This window comes from Arachis ipaensis, chromosome B6 (assembly GCF_059453495.1).
Source record: "Arachis ipaensis isolate K30076 ecotype BB chromosome B6, ASM5945349v1, whole genome shotgun sequence".
In the NCBI taxonomy this organism is placed as follows: domain Eukaryota; kingdom Viridiplantae; phylum Streptophyta; class Magnoliopsida; order Fabales; family Fabaceae; genus Arachis; species Arachis ipaensis.
In genome coordinates this window covers 20,639,776-20,661,113 of record NC_142441.1, presented here as the reverse complement: position 1 = coordinate 20,661,113, position 21,338 = coordinate 20,639,776, and the positions used below count along the sequence as shown (strand labels likewise).

General features: G+C 40.1%; 1 protein-coding gene and 1 non-coding gene across 2 annotated transcripts; one reads left to right on the top strand and one right to left on the bottom strand.

The window, feature by feature from the left end:
- The first annotated feature begins 634 nt into the window (after positions 1 to 634).
- LOC148554828 (small nucleolar RNA R71) lies at positions 635 to 742 on the top strand. Its single transcript, XR_015886930.1, has one exon. It is a non-coding gene; the product is annotated as a small nucleolar RNA R71 (small nucleolar RNA).
- A 3,951-nt stretch (positions 743 to 4,693) lies between these two features.
- On the bottom strand, positions 4,694 to 8,822 carry LOC148554827 (uncharacterized). The gene is made up of 3 exons (XM_088490515.1): positions 7,284 to 8,822; positions 5,910 to 6,611; positions 4,694 to 5,236 (listed from the first exon to the last, which is right to left on the bottom strand). Exons 1-3 carry the CDS (start codon positions 8,820 to 8,822, stop codon positions 4,694 to 4,696), a joined length of 2,784 nt encoding a protein of 927 aa, XP_088346641.1.
- Between the last annotated feature and the right edge of the window lie 12,516 nt (positions 8,823 to 21,338).

Sequence of the window (21,338 nt, the reverse complement as noted above, 5' to 3'; positions counted from 1 at the left end):
AGGACCTTATTTCATTTATGAAACTTAAAGTGGCCTTAGATAGATCAGAGACTATATTTGCTAAGCTAGATGGATTCTGCTCAGAATTCTCTGTCTGTTGCTGAGTGGATGATGGAAAAGGCTTGCTATTGCTGAACCTGTTTCTTCCACCATTATTAAAGCCTTATTGAGGCTTTTGTTGATCCTTCCATGAGAAATTTGGATGATTCCTCCATGAGGGATTATAGGTGTTTCCATAGGGTTCACCCATGTAATTCACCTCTGCTATTGCAGGGTTTTCAGGATCATAAGCTTCTTCTTCAGAAGATGCCTCTTTAGTACTGTTGGATGATTCCTTCAATCCATTCAGACTCTGAGAGATCATATTGACTTACTGAGTCAATATTTTATTCTGAGCCAATATGACATTCAGGGTATCAATTTCAGGAACTCCCTTCCTCATAGGCGTCCCATTATTCACAGGATTCCTTTCAGAAGTGTACATGAACTGGTTATTTGCAACCATGTCAATGAGTTCCTGAGCTTCTGCAGGTGTTTTCTTTAGGTGAATGGATCCACCTGCAGAATGGTCCAATGACATTTTAGATAATTCAGACAGACCATCATAGAATATATCCAGGATGGTCCATTCTGAAAGCATGTCAGAAGGACACTTTTTGGTCAGTTCCTTGTATCTCTCCCAAGATTCATAGAGGGATTCACCTTCCTTCTGTTTGAAGGTCTGAACATCCACTCTAAGCTTACTAAGCTTTTGAGGAGGAAAGAACTTCGCTAAGAAAGCCGTGACCAGCTTATCCCAAGAGTTCAAGCTATCCTTAGGTTGAGAGTCCAACCATATTCTAACTCTGTCTCTTACAGCAAATGGAAAAAGCATAAGCCTGTAGACCTCGGGATCAACCCCATTGGTCTTAACAGTATCATAGATCTGCAAGAATTAAGTTAAGAATTGAAAAGAATCTTCAGATGGAAGTCCATGAAACTTGCAGTTCTGTTGCATCAGAGAAACTAATTGAGGTTTAAGCTCAAAGTTGTTTGCTCCAATGGCAGGAATTGAGATGCTTCTTCCATGTAAATTGGAATTTGGTGTAGTAAAGTCACCAAGCATCTTCCTTGCATTGTTATTATTTTCGGCCATATCTCCTTCTTTTTCGAAATTTTCTGTCAGATTTTCTCCAGAGAGTTGTGCTTTAGCTTCCCTTAGCTTCCTCTTCAGAGTCTTTTCAGGTTCAGGATCAGCCTCAACAAGAATGTTCTTATCCTTGTTCCTGCTCATATGAAAAAGAAGAAAACAAAAAAGAAAATATGGAATCTTCTATGTCACAGTATAGAGATTCCTTATGCAAGTATAAGAAGAGAAGAATGTAAGAAGGAGAAGAGGTAAAGTTCGAACACAAAGAGGGGGATGGGGTTCGAATTTTTGGGTGGAGGAGAAGTGTTAGTAGATGAATAAATAAATAGAAAGAGGTGAGGAAGAGAAGAATTCAAAAATTTAAATAAAATAAAATAAAAATATTTTAAAATTAAAGTTAAAATTCGAAAATTAAAATTGAAATCAAATTAAATTGAAATCAAAACAATTAGTTAATTAAAAAGGAAATTTGAGAAAGAGGGAAGGGATTTTTGAAAATTAGAGAGGGAGTTAGTTAGATAGTTTTGAAAAAGATAAGAATCAAATAAAAAGTAAAGTGGTTAATTGAAAAAGATTTGAAAATCAAATTTGAAAAGATAAAAAGTTAGAAAAGATTTTGAAATTAAATTTTGAAAAAGATGTGATTGAAATTTAATTTGAAAAAGATTTGAAAAAGAATTTTAAAAAGATTTTATTTTGAAAATTAAAGTTGATTACTTGACTAACAAGAAACAAAAAGATTTGATTTTAAAATTTAAAGATTGAACCTTTCTTATTAGGCAAGTAACAAACTTAATATTTTTGAATCAATCACATTAATTGTTAGCATTGAATTCGAAAATATGGAATAAAAATAAGAAAAAGATTTTGAAAATTAATTTGAAATTTTCGAGAATATGAAAGAAAAATTGAAAAAGATTTGATTTTTGAAAAAGATTTGAAAAAGATAGAATTTTTAAATTGAAAATTTGATTTGACTCATAAGAAACAACTAAATTTTAAAAATTTTTGAAAAAGTCAACTCAAATTTTCGAATTTGATGAGAAGAAAAAGGGAAAGATATTTTTTTTATTTTTGAATTTTTAATGATGAAAGAGAAAAAAGGAAAAGATATATTTTTTATGTTTTTCTCTCTCTCTCTCTCTCTCTTTTTTTTTTTCATTAAACAGCAAGAATGAAACAAAACATGAAGAATTAAGATCAAAACCAAAAATGCATGCAAAAACACTATGAATGTCAAGATGAACACCAAGAACACTTTGAATGTCAAGATGAACACCAAGAACTTATTTTTGAAAAATTTTCAAGAAAAGAAAACATGCAAGACACCAAACTTAAAAATTTTTATTCTTTAGGCATTAATGTTTCAAGAATGCATATGAAAAACAAGAAAAGACACAAAACAAGAAAATATGAAGATCAAACAAGAAGACTGGCCAAGAACAACTTGAAGATCATGAAGAATGCAATGCATAAAATTTTTGAAAATAATTTTTTTTAGAAAATTAAAAAGATGCAATTGACACCAAACTTAAAAATTGACTCTAGAATCAAGCAAGAAACACAAAAAATATTTTTGATTTTATGATTTTGTAAAATTTTTTGTATTTTTCGAAAATAAGAAATAAAAAGCTTAAAATTAAAATAAAATTACCTAATCTGAGCAACAAGATGAACCGTCAGTTGTCCAAACTCGAAAATTCCCCGGCAATGGCGCCAAAAACTTGGTGCACGAAATCGTGATCGTTCATTCCTTGGTAACGGCGCTAAAAACTTAATATGCACGTTCATAATTTTAGTTCTTTTTCACAATTTCGATACAACTAACCAGCAAGTGCACTGGGTCGTCCAAGTAATAAACCTTACGTGAGTAAGGGTCGATCCCACAGAGATTGTCGGCTTGAAGCAAGCTATGGTCACCTTGTAAATCTCAGTCAGCCGGATTCAAAAGGTTATAGAGTTTTAATAATTAAAAGATAAATAAAACATAAACTAGGATAGAGATACTTATGTAATTCATTGGTGAGAATTTCAGATAAGCATATAGAGATGCTTTCGTTCCTCTAAACCTCTGCTTTCCTGCTGTCTTCATCCAATCATTCCTACTCCTTTCCATGGCAAGCTTTATGTAGAGCATCACCGTTGTCAATGGCTACATCCCATCCTCTCTGTGAAAATGGTCCAATGCGCTGTCACTGCATGGCTAATCATCTGTCGGTTCTCGATCATACTGGAATAGGATTTACTATCCTTTTGCGTCTGTCACTACGCCCAGTACTCGCGAGTTTGAAGCTTGTCACAGCCATCCCTTCCCAGATCCTACTCAGAATACCACAGATAAGGTTTAGACTTTCTGGATCTCAAGAATGGCCGTCCATGGGTTCTAACTTATACCACGAAGATTCCAATATCTCGGACTCGGTCCCCTGTATTAGATATCTAAGAGATACTCATTCTAGCTTGTTTGCATGTAGAACAGAAGTGTTTGTCAGACACGCGTTCATAGGTGAGAATGATGATGAGTGTCACATAATCATCACATTCATCATGTTCTTGGGTGCGAATGGATATCTTAGAGAAGGAATAAGCTTGAATTGAATAGAAAAACAGTAGTACTTTGTATTAATTCATGAGAAACAGCAGAGCTCCACACCTTAATCTATGGAGTGTAGAAACTCTACCGTTGAAAATACATAAGTGATGAAGGTCCAGGCATGGCCGAGAGGCCAGCCCCCAAACGTGATCTAAAGATGAAACTAAAGATGTAAATACAATAGTAAAAAGTCCTATTTATACTAAACTAGTTACTAGGGTTTACAGAAATGAGTAATTGATGCAGAAATCCACTTCCGGGGCCCGCTTGGTATGTGCTTGGGCTGAGCATTGAGCTTTACACGTGTAGAGGCTTCTCTTGGAGTTGAACGCCAGTTTGTAACCTGTTTCTGGCGTTTAACTCCACTTTGCAACCTGTTTCTGGCGTTTAACTCCAGAATGTAGCATGGAACTGGCGTTCAACGCCAGTTTGCGTCGTCTAAACTCAGAAAAAGTATGGACTATTATATATTGCTGGAAAGCCCTGGATGTATACTTTCCAACGCAATTGAGAGCGCGTCATTTAGAGTTCTGTAACTCCAGAAAATCCACTTTGAGTGCAGGGAGGTCAGAATCCAACATCATCTGCAGTCCTTCTTCAACCTCTGAATCTGATTTTTGCTCAGGTCCCTCAATTTCAGCCAGAAAATACCTGAAATCACAGAAAAATACACAAACTCATAGTAAAGTCCAGAAATATGAATTTTAATTAAAAACTAATAAAAATATACTAAAAACTAACTAAATCATACTAAAAACTATGTAAAAACAATGCCAAAAAGCGTATAAATTATCCGCTCATCAGTAGGCGCCTTTGCCAAGCACTTCTTTGATTTTGTAGGGGCCTTCCCAGTTTGCTGCCAACTTCCCTTCTCCTGGGGTCGGTGGCCCGACGTCGTTTCGTCGTAGGACGAGGTCTCTTTCCTCAAATTCCCTTCTGAGGACCTTGGTGTTGTATCGCAGGGCTATCCTCTATTTCAGCGCTACCTTTGACAAGTGGGCCATCTCTCTGACCTCGTCTACCAGGTCATTGTCCACTGCTTCTTCTACTCCTACGAGGAGTAACCGCGGACTCGGCTCGCCGATCTCCAGGGGTATCACTGCCTCGACCCCGTACGATAAGCGGAAGGGGGTTTCCCCTGTGGAGCTTTGTTCGGTTGTTCGGTAGGACCAGAGAACCGAGATGAGCTCGTCGGCCCATGTGCCTTTTTTGCTATCTAAACGCTTTTTGAGACCTAGTAAGATGATCTTATTTGCAGACTTCACTTGTCCGTTTATTTGGGGATGTTCAACTGAGGAGAACTTCTGTTTTATTCCCAAGCTGGTGAGAAGCTCCGTGAATTTCTTGTCAGTGAATTGCTTCCCGTTATCCGAAATGACAATCTCCGGGATGCCGAAACGGGTTATCACCTGCCTCCACATGAACTTCCTACAATTGGATGAGGATATGCTAGCGAGCGGCTCAGCCTCTATCCATTTGATGTAGTAGTCGATGGCAACTATGAGGTACTTGACCTGCCCCAGGCCAACTGGGAAGGGTCCCAAGATGTCGACTCCCCACTGTGCGAAAGGTCGAGTGGACGTTAGTAAGCTCAGCTCGGAAGCTGGCGCTCTGTGGAAGTTGGCGTTTTGTTGACACTTCGCGCATTTCTTTACGAATTCCTTGGAGTCATTCATCATTGTCGGCCAGTAGTATCCAGCTCGGATGAGCTTCCTTGCTAGGGCTTTGCCCCGATATGGTGGCCGCAGCACCCCTCGTGGACTTCTCTGAGTACGTAGTCCGTCTGGTCGGGATGCAGGCACTTCAGCAAAGGTTGGCTGAGTCCCTTTTTGAATAGCTGGTCCTGTATGATCGTATATTTGGTGGCCTCCCTTCTTACCGCTTTGGCTTCCTTTTCGTCCTGGGGGAGTTTGCCGTTTTCCAAGAAGTCAGTGATGGGGTCCATCCAAGAAGGGCTTATTTTGGTTAGGTGGAGGGCAACTGCCGCCTCTTTCGTGATGCCTTGAATGAGGGAGCGGTTGCCGGTTCCATGTTTTGTGCTTGCCAACTTGGATAGGAGGTCTGCCCCGTGTTTCTTTCCCTTGGAACGTGTTGGACTGTGACTTCCTCAAACTATTTGCTTAGTTCCTTGACCCTTTCTAAGTATTTCTGCAGCAGCGAGTCTCTGGCTTGGCAGCTTCCATTTACCTGTGCGGTGACGACCTGCGAGTCGCTGCATACTTCCAGCCTCATTGCTCCGACTTCCCGAGCTAGAACCAAGCCCCCTAGGATGGCTTCGTATTCTGCTTGGTTGTTTGATACGGGGAACTCGAACTTAACTGATTGTTCGTAGATGACTCCGGCTGGAATTTCTAGGATGATTCTGGCACCCCCAGACGTCTGGTTGGAGGCTCCGTCTACATGGAGCTTCCACCGTGTGTCCGTGACTTCGGTTGGGTTCCCAATCACCTCCACCAGGAAGTCTGCCATTGCTTGCGCCTTGATCGCGTGTCGGGGTTCGTAGCTCAGATCGTATTGGGACAGCTCGATGGCCCAGGTCATCATCCTCCCTGCCAGATCAGGTTTTTGGAGCACCTGGCGGATCCCCTGGTCCGTTCTCACGATCACCTGGTGACCCTGGAAGTATTGTCGTAGCCTACGGGAAGAGATCAAGAGCGCTAGTGCTAGTTTCTCCAGCTTGCTGTACCTAAGTTCTGCCCCTTGCAGCGTCCTACTCACGAAGTAGATCGGTTGTTGGGCCTTCCCTTCTCGCACCGGCACCGCTGCAAGCGCTGCTTCTGTTATGGCTAGGTATAGGTAAAGTGGTTCTCCGGCTCTGGGCTTCCCGAGCACAGGGGGTGCTGCTAGGATCTCTTTGAAGTGTTTGAATGCCTCCTCGCACGCAGGTGTCTATTCAAATGCTATTCCCTTCTTCATCAGGTTGAAGAAGGGTAGGGCCTTTGCTGCCGATGCACCGAGGAATCGGGACAACGCGGTGAGCCTTCCCGCCAGCCGTTGAACATCTTTGATGCAACCCGGGCTCCTCATCTGGAGTATTGCTCGGCACTTTTCAGGGTTAGCCTCCACTCCCCTCTGGGTTATCATGAATCCCATGAACTTTTCGGCCTCCATGGCAAAGGCGCACTTAAGCGGGTTGAGCCTCATGCCGTGTTGTCGGAGGGATGCGAACACGTTCTCCAGGTCGCCTATGAGATCGTCTGGCCGGGTGGTCTTTGCGAGGATATCATCCACGTAGACTTCCACCGTTTTACCGATAAGATCGTTGAATATTTTGTTCATTAGCCTCTGGTACGTCGCCCCCGCATTTTTCAGGCCAAAGGGCATCACTTTGTAGCAGTAGGTCCCTCCTGGCGTTATGAACGTCGTTTTATCCTCGTCTGGCCGGTGCATCGGTATCTGGTTGTAGCCCGAGTAGGCGTCCATGAAGCTCAGATACCGGTACCCCGCGGCCGCGTCAACAAGTGCATCAATGTTGGGGAGGGGATAGCAGTCCTTAGGACACGCCTTGTTGAGATCAGAGTAGTCTACACACATCCTCCATCTCCCATTGTGCTTTTTTACCAGGACCACATTTGACAACCAGGTAGAATAGTCTAGTTCCCGGATAAACCCTGCTTCAAGGAGGTTGGCCGTTTGTCTGGCCACTTCCTCTGCCCTTTCCTGAGACATTTTTCTTTTTCTTTGGGCCACTGGTTTGGCTTCCGGCCTAATGGCTAGGCGGTGCGACATGAGTCCGGAGTCTATCCCCGGCATATTAGCAGGTGTCCAGGCAAACAAATCGCCATTGGCTCTGATCATTTCCATCAAAGGTTCTTTCAACTCGTGGGGGAGGTTCCTATTCACGAACGTGAACTTTTCCTCCGAGTTCCCGACCCTAAACTTTTCCAGGTCCCCTTCGGGTTCGGGTCTGGGTTTGTCATCAACTCTGGCATCCAGGTCGGCGAGGAATACTTCTGATACCTCTTTAGACTTCTTTCTTAACGAGAGACTGGCGTTGTCGCAAGCGACTGCTGTTTCCAAGTCTCCCCTCACAGACCCTACTGACCCTTCTTCAGTTATGAACTTCATTACCAACATCATTGTGCTGATGACTCCTCCTAGGTCGTTGATTGTCTTTCTCCCCAGGATGATGTTGTAAGCGGTGGAGTCTCGTAGGATCACAAACTCGGCCATTATCGTTCTTCTTCCCTGGCCTTGTCCCAATGAGATTGGTAGAGTGATTATGTCATCTGGCTTGATAAAATGGTCGTCGAACCCCACAACGCCGTGCTGGTGAGTCTGTAGGTCGGCGTCCCTTAGGCCTAAGGCATCGAACACATTGCGGAATATGATGTTCGAGTCTGCCCCCGTATCTACAAGGATTCGTTTGACGAGACTGGTTCCTACTCTAGCCGTTATGACCATGGGGGGGCTTTCTCCGACTTCGTCAAACCACTGGTCTTCCGGGCCGAACGAAATGTGTGGGAGCTTCCTCGTGCCTCGCGCAGAGGACGAGGAGACCGCCAGGACTTTGGCGTCTTTCCTTTGTGCCGATCTCGACCTAGGTGCCGCGTTCCTAGCTGTCACCACAGTCACTATGGTGAGGCCCCGGTCGTCTTCCTCCTGTTCTTGGCGTCGCTTCGGTGTCCGAGTCCTATCCTCACCGTCGTGGTCACGATTCCGTCGCCTCGGCTCCCTAATAAGGTGGGAAAATTCGGCTAGCTTTCCGTCCCTAATGGTCTGCTCCAGTGCGTCCTTTAGATCGAAGCAGTCTTGGGTTTTATGCCCATAGCCCTTGTGATAATCATAGTAGAGGCTTCGGTTTCCCCCTATTCGTTCCTTCAGTGGTCGGGGTTTTGACAAGATCCCCTTTTCGGCAATTTGTTGATAAACTTCCATGATCGGCGCGGTGAGGGGAGTGTAGTTGGTGAACTTCCCGACACGAGAAAATGGTCTGGGTACCTTGCTCGGACTGCCGTCTCTAGCGTGTTCCTTTTGTCCTTCCCTACTTCCGCGGTGCCGGTCTTGGTTGTGAGAGGGCTGCCGTTTGTTGGCGGCCACGACTTGGCTCACTTCTTCATCGTTGATGTACTCCTTGGCTACACATTGGATCTCTTGCATGCTCCACACCGGTTTTGTGGTAAGGTGCTTTCTGAAGTCCTCGTTCTGGAGTCCGTTCGTCAAGCACAAGCTTGCAACTGAGTCTGTCAGCCCATCGATTTCTAGGCATTCATCGTTGAATCTGTCTAGATATTTCCTGGTCAACTCGTCGGGTCACTGAGTCACCCCGAGCAGGTTGATCGGGTGTTTCACCTTTGCAATTCTGGTCATGAATTGGGCTAAGAAGGTATGGCTGATGTCCGCGAAGCCGGTCATCGAGTCCTGCGGGAGGTTATTAAACCACCGTATCGCAGGTCCCGCCAGGGTGACCGGGAAAGCACGACACCTTACCTCGTCTCCCACTCCCTCCAGGTTCATCCTGGCCTCAAAGGCCGTAAGGTGTTCCAGCGGGTCTTGCGTTCCGTCGTACCTCATGTCCATTGGCTTGTCAAAATATTTTGGCAACCGGACCTCGAGTATGGAACGGTGAAATGGGGTCGCCCCCATTATCACGGGTCCCCGCGTTCTCGTCGTTCTTCCTTCGTCGTCCTCCCAACAAGCGTCTTCGGTTCCGCGATCTATAGTACGCCGCCTCTCATGTCTGGCGTAGATGACGGGGTCATGGCGTCTTCTCGTGCGTTCTCTTTCCCCCGCGCTCTCGGACTCAGCCTGGGGGCTGGGCGTGCGTCTGGAGTGGCTCCTGGAGTGAGAGTGGGAGTGGCTTTGTTCTGGGGTGTGCTGGTCGTGCTCCCTGTCTGCTAGCCGGCGTTCCAAGTCTTGCATCCTGTGGCGTAGTTCTTGCATTATTCTGGCGTGATTGTCGTCAGTTCTCCCGAAGGGTCGTCTCTCTTGAGGTTGTGTTGTGTGTCTTGGAGGGGATCTCGTGTGCTGCTGGGAAGCAGTCGCGACGGCGTCCCCTCCAGGCTCGGCCTCGCGGCCTGTTCCACTTTGGACCAGTACGAAGTCCATGGACGTCCCCACAGACGGCACCAATGTTCGGTAGGTCGGGTACCGGACGGATCGGACAAGTATCCTAATCAATGGAGGGGAAGTCGTCTGGTCGTACGTCTCCAGGTTGGGGGTAGGCGAGGTCCCGAGCACTTCAAATGTGAAAGGAGGGTGTCACCTGCAAAGACACTCCGACGCCCTAGTCAGTCAAGTGTGCAGGCGAGTAGAGAGTGAGTGGTATGTGACGTACCTTGGGGGAAGGGCAGGTCATTCCCCATATATACCGTGTCAGAGGTGGGCCCTGTAGGGACATGCCCACCTTCTTCGAGGCCTCCCTTGTACAGCTGTGGCGAAACTGTCAGGGACGCGTGTCCAGGTCGGTATCTGAGCATCTCACCCCCGACCGTTCGGGTCGGGTGCTGCTCGGATCGGGCCGGCCCGTAAACTACTTGGGCCAGGCCGTACCAATTCCTTATCATTTCCCATTTTTCAATTCACATGCAAAAGAAATTAAATTTATATTTATTTCACAAATATCATACTTAATTATGATAATTGAAGAATACAATTAAAATACTCACTCTTATATTTCAAGAAGCGAGATAAAAATATAAAATCATTTGATTTTTTGTATTCATCTTAGTAATCTAAAATATTTATCTTTTTTTTTTAAAGTTTTTACTTATTAATTTATTATTATGATTTTCTAATAATCTATTGATACGAATTTGAATTCGACCAAAGCTTGAACACGTTAGATCAAATATAGAGTCGGAATAGAAAAGAAGCTCTTGAGTAAGAGTTGAAATTAAGGTCGTTCTCGACATAAGCGTGTTATGTTGAGCGTTGAAGAATAAAAGTCAAAATAAAAGTATTAATGTTCATACCATGGCCAAGAAGATTTTATTTCGACAAAGTAAATTGGTAAGAGTCGAAAGATTAATTGAAGTGTTTTATGAAAAGAATTCACAGAATAATAAGTTGATGCTTAGTACAAAGTGATCTATCAATTGTGATATTAGATTTAAAAGAGGATTTTCGATAAGAGTAAAAGTTAGTTTAGTATCATGTGAAGACTATTTAATAAAAGCACTTAACAAAATTCTAGACAAAAGGTTAGGGTAATCGAAATGCAAACAAATCACAATTAAAATGTGTTTAAGAGAAAAGTTCAAGTACAAGTAATTTTAATTTATATTAGTCAATAATTTTAGTTAGTAGTCTAAATATCTTAAGTTCAATAATTCAATACTATATTTTTTATCAATACTTTTAAATATTACTCGTTAATTGTTAGTCAAAACAATAAAAATGCTGATCCTCTAACATTGTTCCGTGTTTAATTATGTATTGATCCAAATCAGTAACTACCATAAACATGAGTAGAAATGATAAAGCTTCAAAAAAAAAAAATAGCTGCTCCCAAAATATGGATGACTTACTTGAGCTTCAAGAGTATATGGTATGTGAGATAATATCTTGGAGATCAAGTTCAAGCGTTAGAATTGGTATTGGACCTGATAACAAGTCATCTTAGCCTAATTTTACTAGTCTTTTTTCTTTGTTTTTATTAGGTTTTATACACTTTCTTACATTCTAAGTAAGTAATTTGGAATGAAAATGCATGACTTCTTTGAATCAAACAACCACCATTTATTTGATGCTAAATCATGAGGTTGAAGCCAAATTTAATTGATTTTTAATGATTTATAAGCCTTGTGAATTTGGTGATACTTTGATTGGTTGTTTTGATTACTTGTAGGTAAAGAAAGAAGAAAAGAAGAAAAGCGTGGCATAAGAAACGTGCCCAAGAGAGGAAAAGTGTGGCAAAAAAAAATCAAAGAAGAATGGAAGCCAAGTTGAGAAAGCAAACTGAGCTTCACAAAGACAAATGGGAGAAAGTAAGGCACCAAGCTAAGTTCAAATAGTTAACTGAGCACTAAAGAAAGCAAGGAAATGGCATGAAGCTCAGTTCACTAAGTGAGCTTTATCGGGCTCCTTCAAGAATTAATTCAAAGCAAAATTCCCATGTATGAAGCCTCAAGGTATCGAACTCATGAACTCAAGGAAGGCAAGGAATGTTCCTCACAAAGAAAACAAAAGAAAATGTCCAAAAATGCTTCCTCCAAGGTTCGAACAAGGGATCTCTCACTACCAAGCTTGCAAGGAAAATAATCCAAGATGCATTGGCCAAGGTTCGAACCAGGGAGCTCTTTGAAACACAAGGAGGAGCGCCACTTTTAATGCAAGAAAATGAGCCAAGATGCATTCCATAGGGTTCGAACCAAGGAGCTCCATGAAAAGCAAGGAAGGAGCGTTCACTCCTCCAAGGAAAATAAACTCTCATTTGCTCCCACCAGGATTCGAACCTGGGACATTGAGGCCGAAGGCTAAGCGCTGCATGGAAAGCTTAGTTGGTTTTCCCAACCGAGCATTACCTCCCCCCAAGCGTCCCACTCTTTGGCGCAACAAATGCTCACAAGGGAGCTTGTCATGCGCACCATGACACGGCCGTGACACACAAATTGACGCAACAAGGAGCAAGCCAAGCGCACCATGACATGGCCTAGAGCTCAGTTCAAATTTCCAACTGAGCTCTAGTGTCACGCATTCAATCAAGGCTGGGACACGCACCATACTTGACACGGGCAGCACACTTGAGTGCTCAGTTGGTTTTTCCAACTGAGCTTACCCCTGGGAGGTGCAATATTGGGCTGAAAATTGAATTAAAAATCCAACTTAATTCATTTCTTCACCAAATTAAAAGCCCATCCAAATTCCAAAATTCAAGAATAGAAAGTGTATAAATAGGATCTAGTTTGATGTAATTAGGACCTCTAGACTTTACTTTGAATTTTCCTTTTAATTGTCATTTTCATTTTTGAGCTTTTTACTTTTGAATTTGGATCTTAGAGAATTTGGAAGGAGAATTGATCTCTCTTCTTCCTAGTTCTTGCTTGAGCACTCTTTACTTTTCTTGCTTTTGATCTTGGGTGAAGAATTGAAGAACTTCTGTTTCAATCTCACCTTGAGATCTTGTTTAATCTTCTGCATAATTGAATTTCACTTTCTGTTTATTGCTTTATTTTCTACTCCTTCTGCAATTTAATTTCCTTTATTTCTTTTGCAATTGTTCTTGTTGGATCAAGGAAGGATTTGAGATCTAGACTTGTTTTCTAGTCTCTTCCACTCCTGAGATCTTCAACTTCTTTTAATTTGCTGCAATTTAAGCACAAGTCATTTTCTGTTTTAATTTCCCAAGCATTTCTACTTTTCTGTTTAAATCTACTTTACTTCAATTCACCTTCTACTCTTCTGTTTAATTGCAATTCACTTGTTCTTGTTTAAATTATGCAACCCCAATTCCCAATTCCTTTTATGATTCAAGCAATTTACATTTCTTGCACTTTAAGTTTCAGCCATTTATATTTCTTGCAATCTAAGTTTCTGCAATTTAATTTACTTGTTCTTTAAGATTCAGCTCATTTACTTTCTTTGCTCTTTAATTTACTGCAATTTCCCCTTTTCCCTTTACAATTCATGCAATTTAGTTTCTGCAAATTAAAAATCACTCAACCAATACTTGATTCGCTTGACTAAATCAACCACTAAACTAAAATTGATCAATCCTTCAATCCCTGTGAGATCGACCTCACTCATGTGAGTTATTATTACTTGATGCGACCCGGTACACTTGCCGGTGAGTTTTGTGTTGGATCGTTTTCCACACATCAGGGCCTATAGTTAATTTAGAGAATTATGCTATAAATAATAGGGATGTAAGTTATCGAACCGGACCAAAAATTATTGTAGAACCGAACTGAATTTTATAACAACTGAAAGAAAAACTGAAAAAACTGGTTTTTTTTGGGTTTTTTCGAACTAAACCGATCGGTTCGGTTCGGTTTTTGGTTGCCTTTGCTGAAACCGAACAGAACTGAACCGAACCGAAGAGTGAGGGTTCAGTAGCGTGTGTTTTTACTGAGTTGCCCTTTAACCTAGTATAAAAGGGCCAATCAGCCACAAGCCCACAACGGCACAACCCTAGCTTTCTTCTTCTCCTTTCACGCGAACCCTAAACCCAGTCACCCACAAAACACTTCTATCTCCCATTCTTCCACGGTTCCACCTCCGACCTCCATGCTTGAGAGAAGGAGAGCTTGAGGGAGCCAGAGAGTGCTGTCCGCCATCAAGGAAGTCGCCTATCGTCGCTCGAAGTCGTTCATTCATCGCCGTCGCAGGGTCGCCGTCGCAACAAAGCCAAAGCCGAGCAGCACTCCAATCCAGTCCGTCGCTGAGCAGCAATCCATTCGACGAGCGGTAGTCTGTCACCGAGCAGCAGTCCATCGCCGAGCAACAATCTAGTGGCTGAGCAAGACGCCAGTGGCCGAGCAGTCCAACTCAAGCAGCACGCCAGTGGCTGTTTAGGTTTTTAGTATGTTTTAAAATGTGTTTGTTGTTGTTGTTTGCTAGACAGTTTTAATTGTCTTTGTTTTATGTTTAATTGTTGGGACAAGTTGAATTTGTATTGAATTTATATGTGATATACTCTTGTTATTCTAGTTTATTGATGGTTTTAAACTTGATTTTATGGTAATTTAAATTCTGAATATTAGGTTTCAAAAAACTGAAAAAACCGACCGAACCAAACTGTTATTGGTTCGGTTAGGTTCGGTTCGGTTGTCCAGACAGCAGCAAACTGAACGGTTGATATCAGTGTAGAACTGAACAGGTCGGTTTGGTTGGTTTTTGGTCCAAAACCGAACCAAACCGAACCGATTACACCCCTAATAAATAAGAATAGAATGTAATAGTGTGGATATGCATGATGTAATTAGAAATTAGAAATTCTAATTCCCCTCTTGGTCTTAATCCTAGAGATCTTTATTTTATTCTCTCTTATTTCTATCCAATTCTCTCTATCTCTTGATACAATATCATATCAAATGATGCTTTTATTGAGTTTCATGCCAACGGCATCACCTCTTTCCTTAGTGGTTTAGATTCAAGTCACATTCCTTGGCATGATGCTCTTCTAATGTTCGACGGTGCAAACGGTTATTGCTGGATTCATTGTGCTTGAAACCTGTGGAATACCAGAGGAACTCAGAGGCTCCACGTTTTCAGGAGGTCGCCGAGAGACTGATCGGCCGCGATTTGACATGGTTTCGGCTCAGGCGACAACGCAATCTGCGCTACAAGAAAAACGTTGAGTACCGCCAGATTTATCGGCGAAAATACAAAAAGAATCCGCTGGTAACTTTATTCCCATCGAATTTTACGTCGGATTAAATCCGACGGTATAAACCTTGCCGGTAAATGTTTACTAGCATATTTTACTGTCCACTGGTAACTTGCAATAGATTTAGCGGCGGATTTTAATGGTTTAGGGACGAAAATCCGATGAACGCTAACGTTTTAAAAAATTCGATGGTAACCTTGGCGCCATAAGTTGAGTTCTCGCACCACTGTACCGTCGAATTTTTTCAATGGTAAATCTGACGAAAGTTTGTGTTTTTTTTTTTTTAAATAACCCCGATGATTGCTATTCTCGGAATTTTTTGTTGGTAAATCTACCGGTCGCGTCAATTTTTTTATTTTTCTTCCAATCTATAATTGTCTTCGATAGTTAATAATTGCTCGTCAACTCTCAATTAATAAAGAATAAATTAGTATTTTATCTGACAACAGTAATTTATGTCAGATGTAAAATATCAAATATACAAAATCTAAACACGAAATGAAAGTTTGATAACGAAATACATATGATAGAACTATATTCAAATTAATCTTATTTAGATTCATCATATTCTTTCTCTGGTTCATCATCCTCCTCTTCCGAGGTAATTTTCTGATCATCGAACTCGTCTTCTTCTTCTTCTTCTTCTTCTTCTTCTTCTTCTTCTTCTTCTTCTTCTTCTTCTTCTTCTTCTTCGTCTCAATCAACCCCGTCTTCTTCTTGAAGATTGTCGTCGTCCAGTGGTAATGTGTCATCATCCATAACAACCGACCTAAGGGTAATTGGATCACCAATATCAACCACTATTTTCGAAGAAGTTAGGTCATCGATTTGGAAAGGTTCTTGACCCTCTGTCCCATCAGACTCGATGCGACCTCTTGACTTAGTCTTAATCACGACCACCCAACTAGACTTGCATGGCCCCAAGTAAGGCAAATAATATACTTGTCGTGCATTTTGAGATAGAATAAAAGGATCATAGTGCCTATATTTTCTGGTCACATTTACTTCAATGATATTGTAGTCCTTGTGCTTTCCTGTTCCTTGTCGCGAACTTGGATCATACTATTGACATTTAAACACACACACCTTGTATGTAGTGCGACAAAAATACTTTAGTTGAATTATATTGTGCAACACACCATACCAATCAGAATGACTACCGCTTGAATCTCCATGAGCCCAGACTCTGGTGTTATCTATTTTTTTTTCAACCGACTATTATAACGAATGGAACTAATATCCATTAACATTATATATCGGATAGCTTGTGCCCTTGTTCATTAGGCCCCAACTAAGTGCAATTAGTTCCCAATCTGTTATGTCAGCTAGATGCACTCTGACGTATTCTCTGAACCAAAGGGGGAAATTGTTCAGTAATGTATCAAGATTTCTTTCTTGGAATAACCTATAATATAATAGGATAAATAAGAAAAGTTTAGTGTACTGAAGTTTTGATTAGATGACAAAGATAGTATTTTATTAAATATAGGACATATGAAGACTTAAAAACTCACATAAGGTACGGTGAAACCTAGTCACAGTTAAGCAACACATGAAGATGTGTGGCACCGATTTCTTTTTTCTCTAACCAATATTCACTACCTGCGCCCATTGTAACTCCTTCCGGAAAAAATATTGGTGGATAGGTTGGTCCAGCTGACAAGGATTCTCCCCTCTCATCATTCCTTTCAACTCTTATTCTATGTGACTCAACATGAGCCTCAAAATAGAAGGAGTAAAATGCGAATGTTTCTTTAGCTAGGAATGCTTCACAGATACTACCCTCGATCCGAGCTTTGTTCTTCACAGTGTACTTGAATGATCCAATCATCCTCTCAAATAGGTACATTCACCTAAATTAGATTGGCCTTCATACTCTTGCTTTGTACGGTAGGTGAATATTTAAGTATTCCATGACATCATAAAATTCCCAAACCTATTGAAATTCGAGACAGATTGATTAATTTCTTACTCATCAATTTTTTCATATTCTGTCCACATCCAATACCCATCATTGAACTCATTACGGTAGAGGTGAAGTGTTATATCCGAAGGTCCTAACCATTTAGTTAGCTGACACTTATAGCACGAGCACCTAGATACCCTTTGAGACATAAACGGTTCCATGTTGAAGATATACACAATAAAGGTGTCAACCCCCTCAAAGAATTCAGGTTTTAAACCCACTCATCCACTGTTATGCTTATCATACATCCATAGACGATGACTTGGAATCATCTTACAATAAACACTCTAGAATTCAACCAACAACACAACTTATTAAAATTTTTAAAAAATTTGATTTTCCCTATCCATGTCTCATATAATTAGAACCTCCCACCAAATTTAATTATCATTTTCTCATAAACCAAACATGTTTTAAACAATTTAAAATAAATTTCGGCAGAACTTTCCCTTAATTCGGTGACATCCACCAAATATATATACCAATTTCACAGAAAAATCAGCTGCAGACATAAATTAGAATAAACACATATTCAATAATACATCAACTCATAACCGTTCTAGTGCATAACCCCTTATAACTCCACAATTTTTCAATAAACAAGAGTTTCGAGAAGGCACCTCTATGCGACCTTCTCCCACGCTTTTGTCCTAAAACACTATCCTAGAAAAAGTAAGTCCGGCATAAAAATTAAACAATTGATTATATTTAGAGATAGAAAACCAACCTGAAACACGGATGCACATATTATAGAAGAAGCGAACTCCAATTGATCTAAGAGAAAATAGCATCGTATGTCCTAATAGAAAAGACAACTTATTAAATTCAAAAAGTGAGACTAATTCAACAAACTACATAAAATCTTCCAACAGCTCAAGCATTCTTAATCTCACCATACTTAACCTACCCTAACTTAACTTAATATTTATTTACATTAAATTAATATAATAAACCCTAAATCACAAACATCATTACATTAATTTAATCAATAATTTAATAAAAATCCTAAAATCCTAAACTCACAAAACAATTTAAAAAAATATAGCAAAATTATCTTTAATGGTGGCTACAGGATGGTGAAAGCGTGGTGGTGATAGAAGGCGGCAATGTCAGCGACAACATGACCAATATCGATGGCCACGAACACGAACAACAGTAGCGCGGCGGTGGCGACAACTCCACCAGCAGTGAGGACAACGTGCAGCGGCAGTGACAACGGATGCTCCATGTGGTGGTGGCAATGTCAGCAGCTTCAACAGTGAAGAGAGAAGACGAGAAGAGAGGGAGCAAGAGTTCGTAGAAATGAGTGGGAGGGGTTTTGTATTTGAATTTTATCCCAATTTTACCGTCAGATTTACTGGCAAAAATTTTCACCGATAAATTACCTAAACGCCACATTTCACTAAATCATTATACTGGCTAAAAAATCTGACGGAAGATCCGCGGGTAAAGTTGGCGCTACTAAAATAAGATTTCATGCCACTAATTACCGTCGAATTTAGTGGCAAAATAAAAAATTCGAAAGTAACCAATTATGGGAACGAAATGTTGCTCATATCCAATGCAAAAAATTGCCACTGAATCTGCCAGTAATGTCCGCCGCTAAATCCGACGGTAAATCTGATGGTATTTGGCATTTTTCTTGGAGTGCCGATGGAAGATTGGCCGACCTTTGAGCTAGCATTACTACATTGTTACCAACCAGATTTTTCACCAGTATTATTAGATATTGTAGCAAACAACATTTCAGATCAAGAAGTTAATTTAGAAAAGCAATGTCCAAATTCAGATATCAATCACACAACAACTTAGCAACAGCAGGACATAGATTTGAAGTTTCAATTTTGGAGGTTCCAACCACAACAGATCTAGCACTTACAAAAGCAAACAATTATAATTCAATTCCAAAAAATACAAATAAGAACGATGATAAAATTACAAATGAACCTAATAGTAGCGATACTATGTGAATTGAAGGAGATCGATCGTGGTTCGAATCTGTGATGGTGTGCAGAGGAGACCTGAGGACAGATCGCAATGCGGGAGGGGATGACGAGCGGTGGTTTCTTCAATGGGAGGTGCCGAACCCCTGGATGACGTCACATATGATGATGCGAGGAGGGATGTGAATGGCTGCGATCTGTGATGTTTCCGAAACAATGATGATGCCAGGAGCAGCGCTGAGGTCGACACTTTTGCCGAGTGAAAGGGAAAAGCATGTGGTGCTCCAGTAATATTGGTGAGTGCTCACGCCATTGTAACCACCATAGGTGCCGGAGATCTCCAACCTTGTGGATTTCATCAAGTCTCTCCGATCGTGGCGAATCCACCACCACTTATAGTGGCTATTTTCTAGTTGGATCACAAGGGAGGACGAAACGGCGACGGCTTGCAGTAGCAAGCGACGACTTCGGCAAGAGGTCGAGATAACACCACAGCGAATAGCAGAGAAGAAAGATAGAGGAGGGACAGCGGTGTCGGGTGCACTGGAGGGAGACCGAAAGCACCGCAGATCGCCGATTTTTCCATGGGAGCTCGCGACGCCCGGCAATGTGTGGGTTGTAGCTACGGTTGCTGGTCCCTTTCTGATCTTTACCTTCAGGAATGAAAAAGAGGGGAAGGAATTGCCCCTTCCTCATGGGTTGGGTCTTTAGTTGGTGTGCTCAGTGCAACTTTATTTTTGCAAGGTGGGTCAGCTATTGGGCCAATTTTCAAAAAAAAAATTTGATATTTTAATGGATCTAAATGTTTTTAAACAATGAGATCTTGGTGGTAAATTTTTATTTTTTGAACAGTAACATAGAAAATATTTTAGGATTCATGATTTCTTTTTTTAATTGTAATTCGTATTTATATTTTTAATTAGAATTTATATTTTCTGCAACCTTGAGAGCAAAATTATTTTGAAGGAGAGGATAATGTTAGGATTAGTATTGAACTTATAACTCATTTAAAGAATCATGCTATAAATAGGAATAAAATGTAATAGTATGGGTATACTTGATATAATTGAAAACTCTAATTCCTCTCTTGTTCTAATTCTAGAAATTTTTATTCTATTCTTTCTTATTTCTATCTAATTCTCTTTATCTCTTGATATAATATATATCGTATCAAATAATCATACCAAAACTCGAAAAATTTTCGAGTCACATTAACACTACAAAAGAACATAGAAAGTGCATGTGAATTTGGGGCCATCGTTTTTTATTGTTCATTTTATTTTCAATTTGTGTTTCAATTCTTTAAATTATGTTCTTCATTTATGGTCTAGTATTCAAGTATTTTTTTCTAGTTTTAATTTTAATTTTGTTTCTGTTCATATTTGATTTTATTTCTATTTACATTAAAAAAAAACTTGTTATTCAATCAATAATACAATGTTTACATTTTCTAATCTACTGCTTGCAAAGTTTATTTTGCTACCTATAGTTGATAAATCTCAAGGTCGAATTCTAAGAGGAGTCGTATCTGTTCCGTGAATTAAAATCTTTATACAACCTTGGTCGACACTTTCTATCGAGGTCAAGAAACCATAATCCAAGCAAAATGCTATCAATGTCGAGAAGATAAGGAGTGTTCACAGATTGGATTGGATATAGCCAAAATTTTTGTCTGATCCACACTAAATTAAACTCAGTAAATCAGATCGGATCCAATATCCGTACTTTTTATACTCAGAGCGGATATGAGACATATCCGCAAAATAAAAATATATTAGAAAAGCTTATTTCTATAAAAAAAAGTCAATAAAATTCAATTTTTCACTCTAATAAAACTTTTTCTTTCATTTTTTTTAAACGGTTTACTCCTAAAATATTATTAAATTAACTTTTCTTAAATAACAAAAATAAAATAATATACTATATAAATAATAATTATTAATGACAATAAAACATAAATACAACATATATATTTTTTATTTATTTATTATTTAGTGCGAATTTGCGAATATAAATGTGATATCCACGATTTGATCTAATTAGAATGTGAATTGAATTATATCTGTAAATTGCAAATCAAATGCGTATAAATACTATGGATTTGAGGATATAATCTGATTCATGACTACAAAAAAAGATATATGATCTAATTTCTAGCAACTTGTCTAACACTTATAAGTGTTTATATTTGTTAAACATTTTAAAATGTCAAAGTTTTAATTTTCAATGAATTATATGTACAATTTCAAATTTTGATTTGAGTTTATAAAATGTTGCCATTTTTAAAACACTGATAAGAATGTTTAGAGTGGCTTCAATTCTTCAATATTATTATTTATTCATTTTAAAAAGTTGTTAATGTTCAAAAGTTACCATAATCATATATATTTTTTATAAAAACAAAGTAAAAGATGGCTTCCAATAAAAAAAAAAGTTAC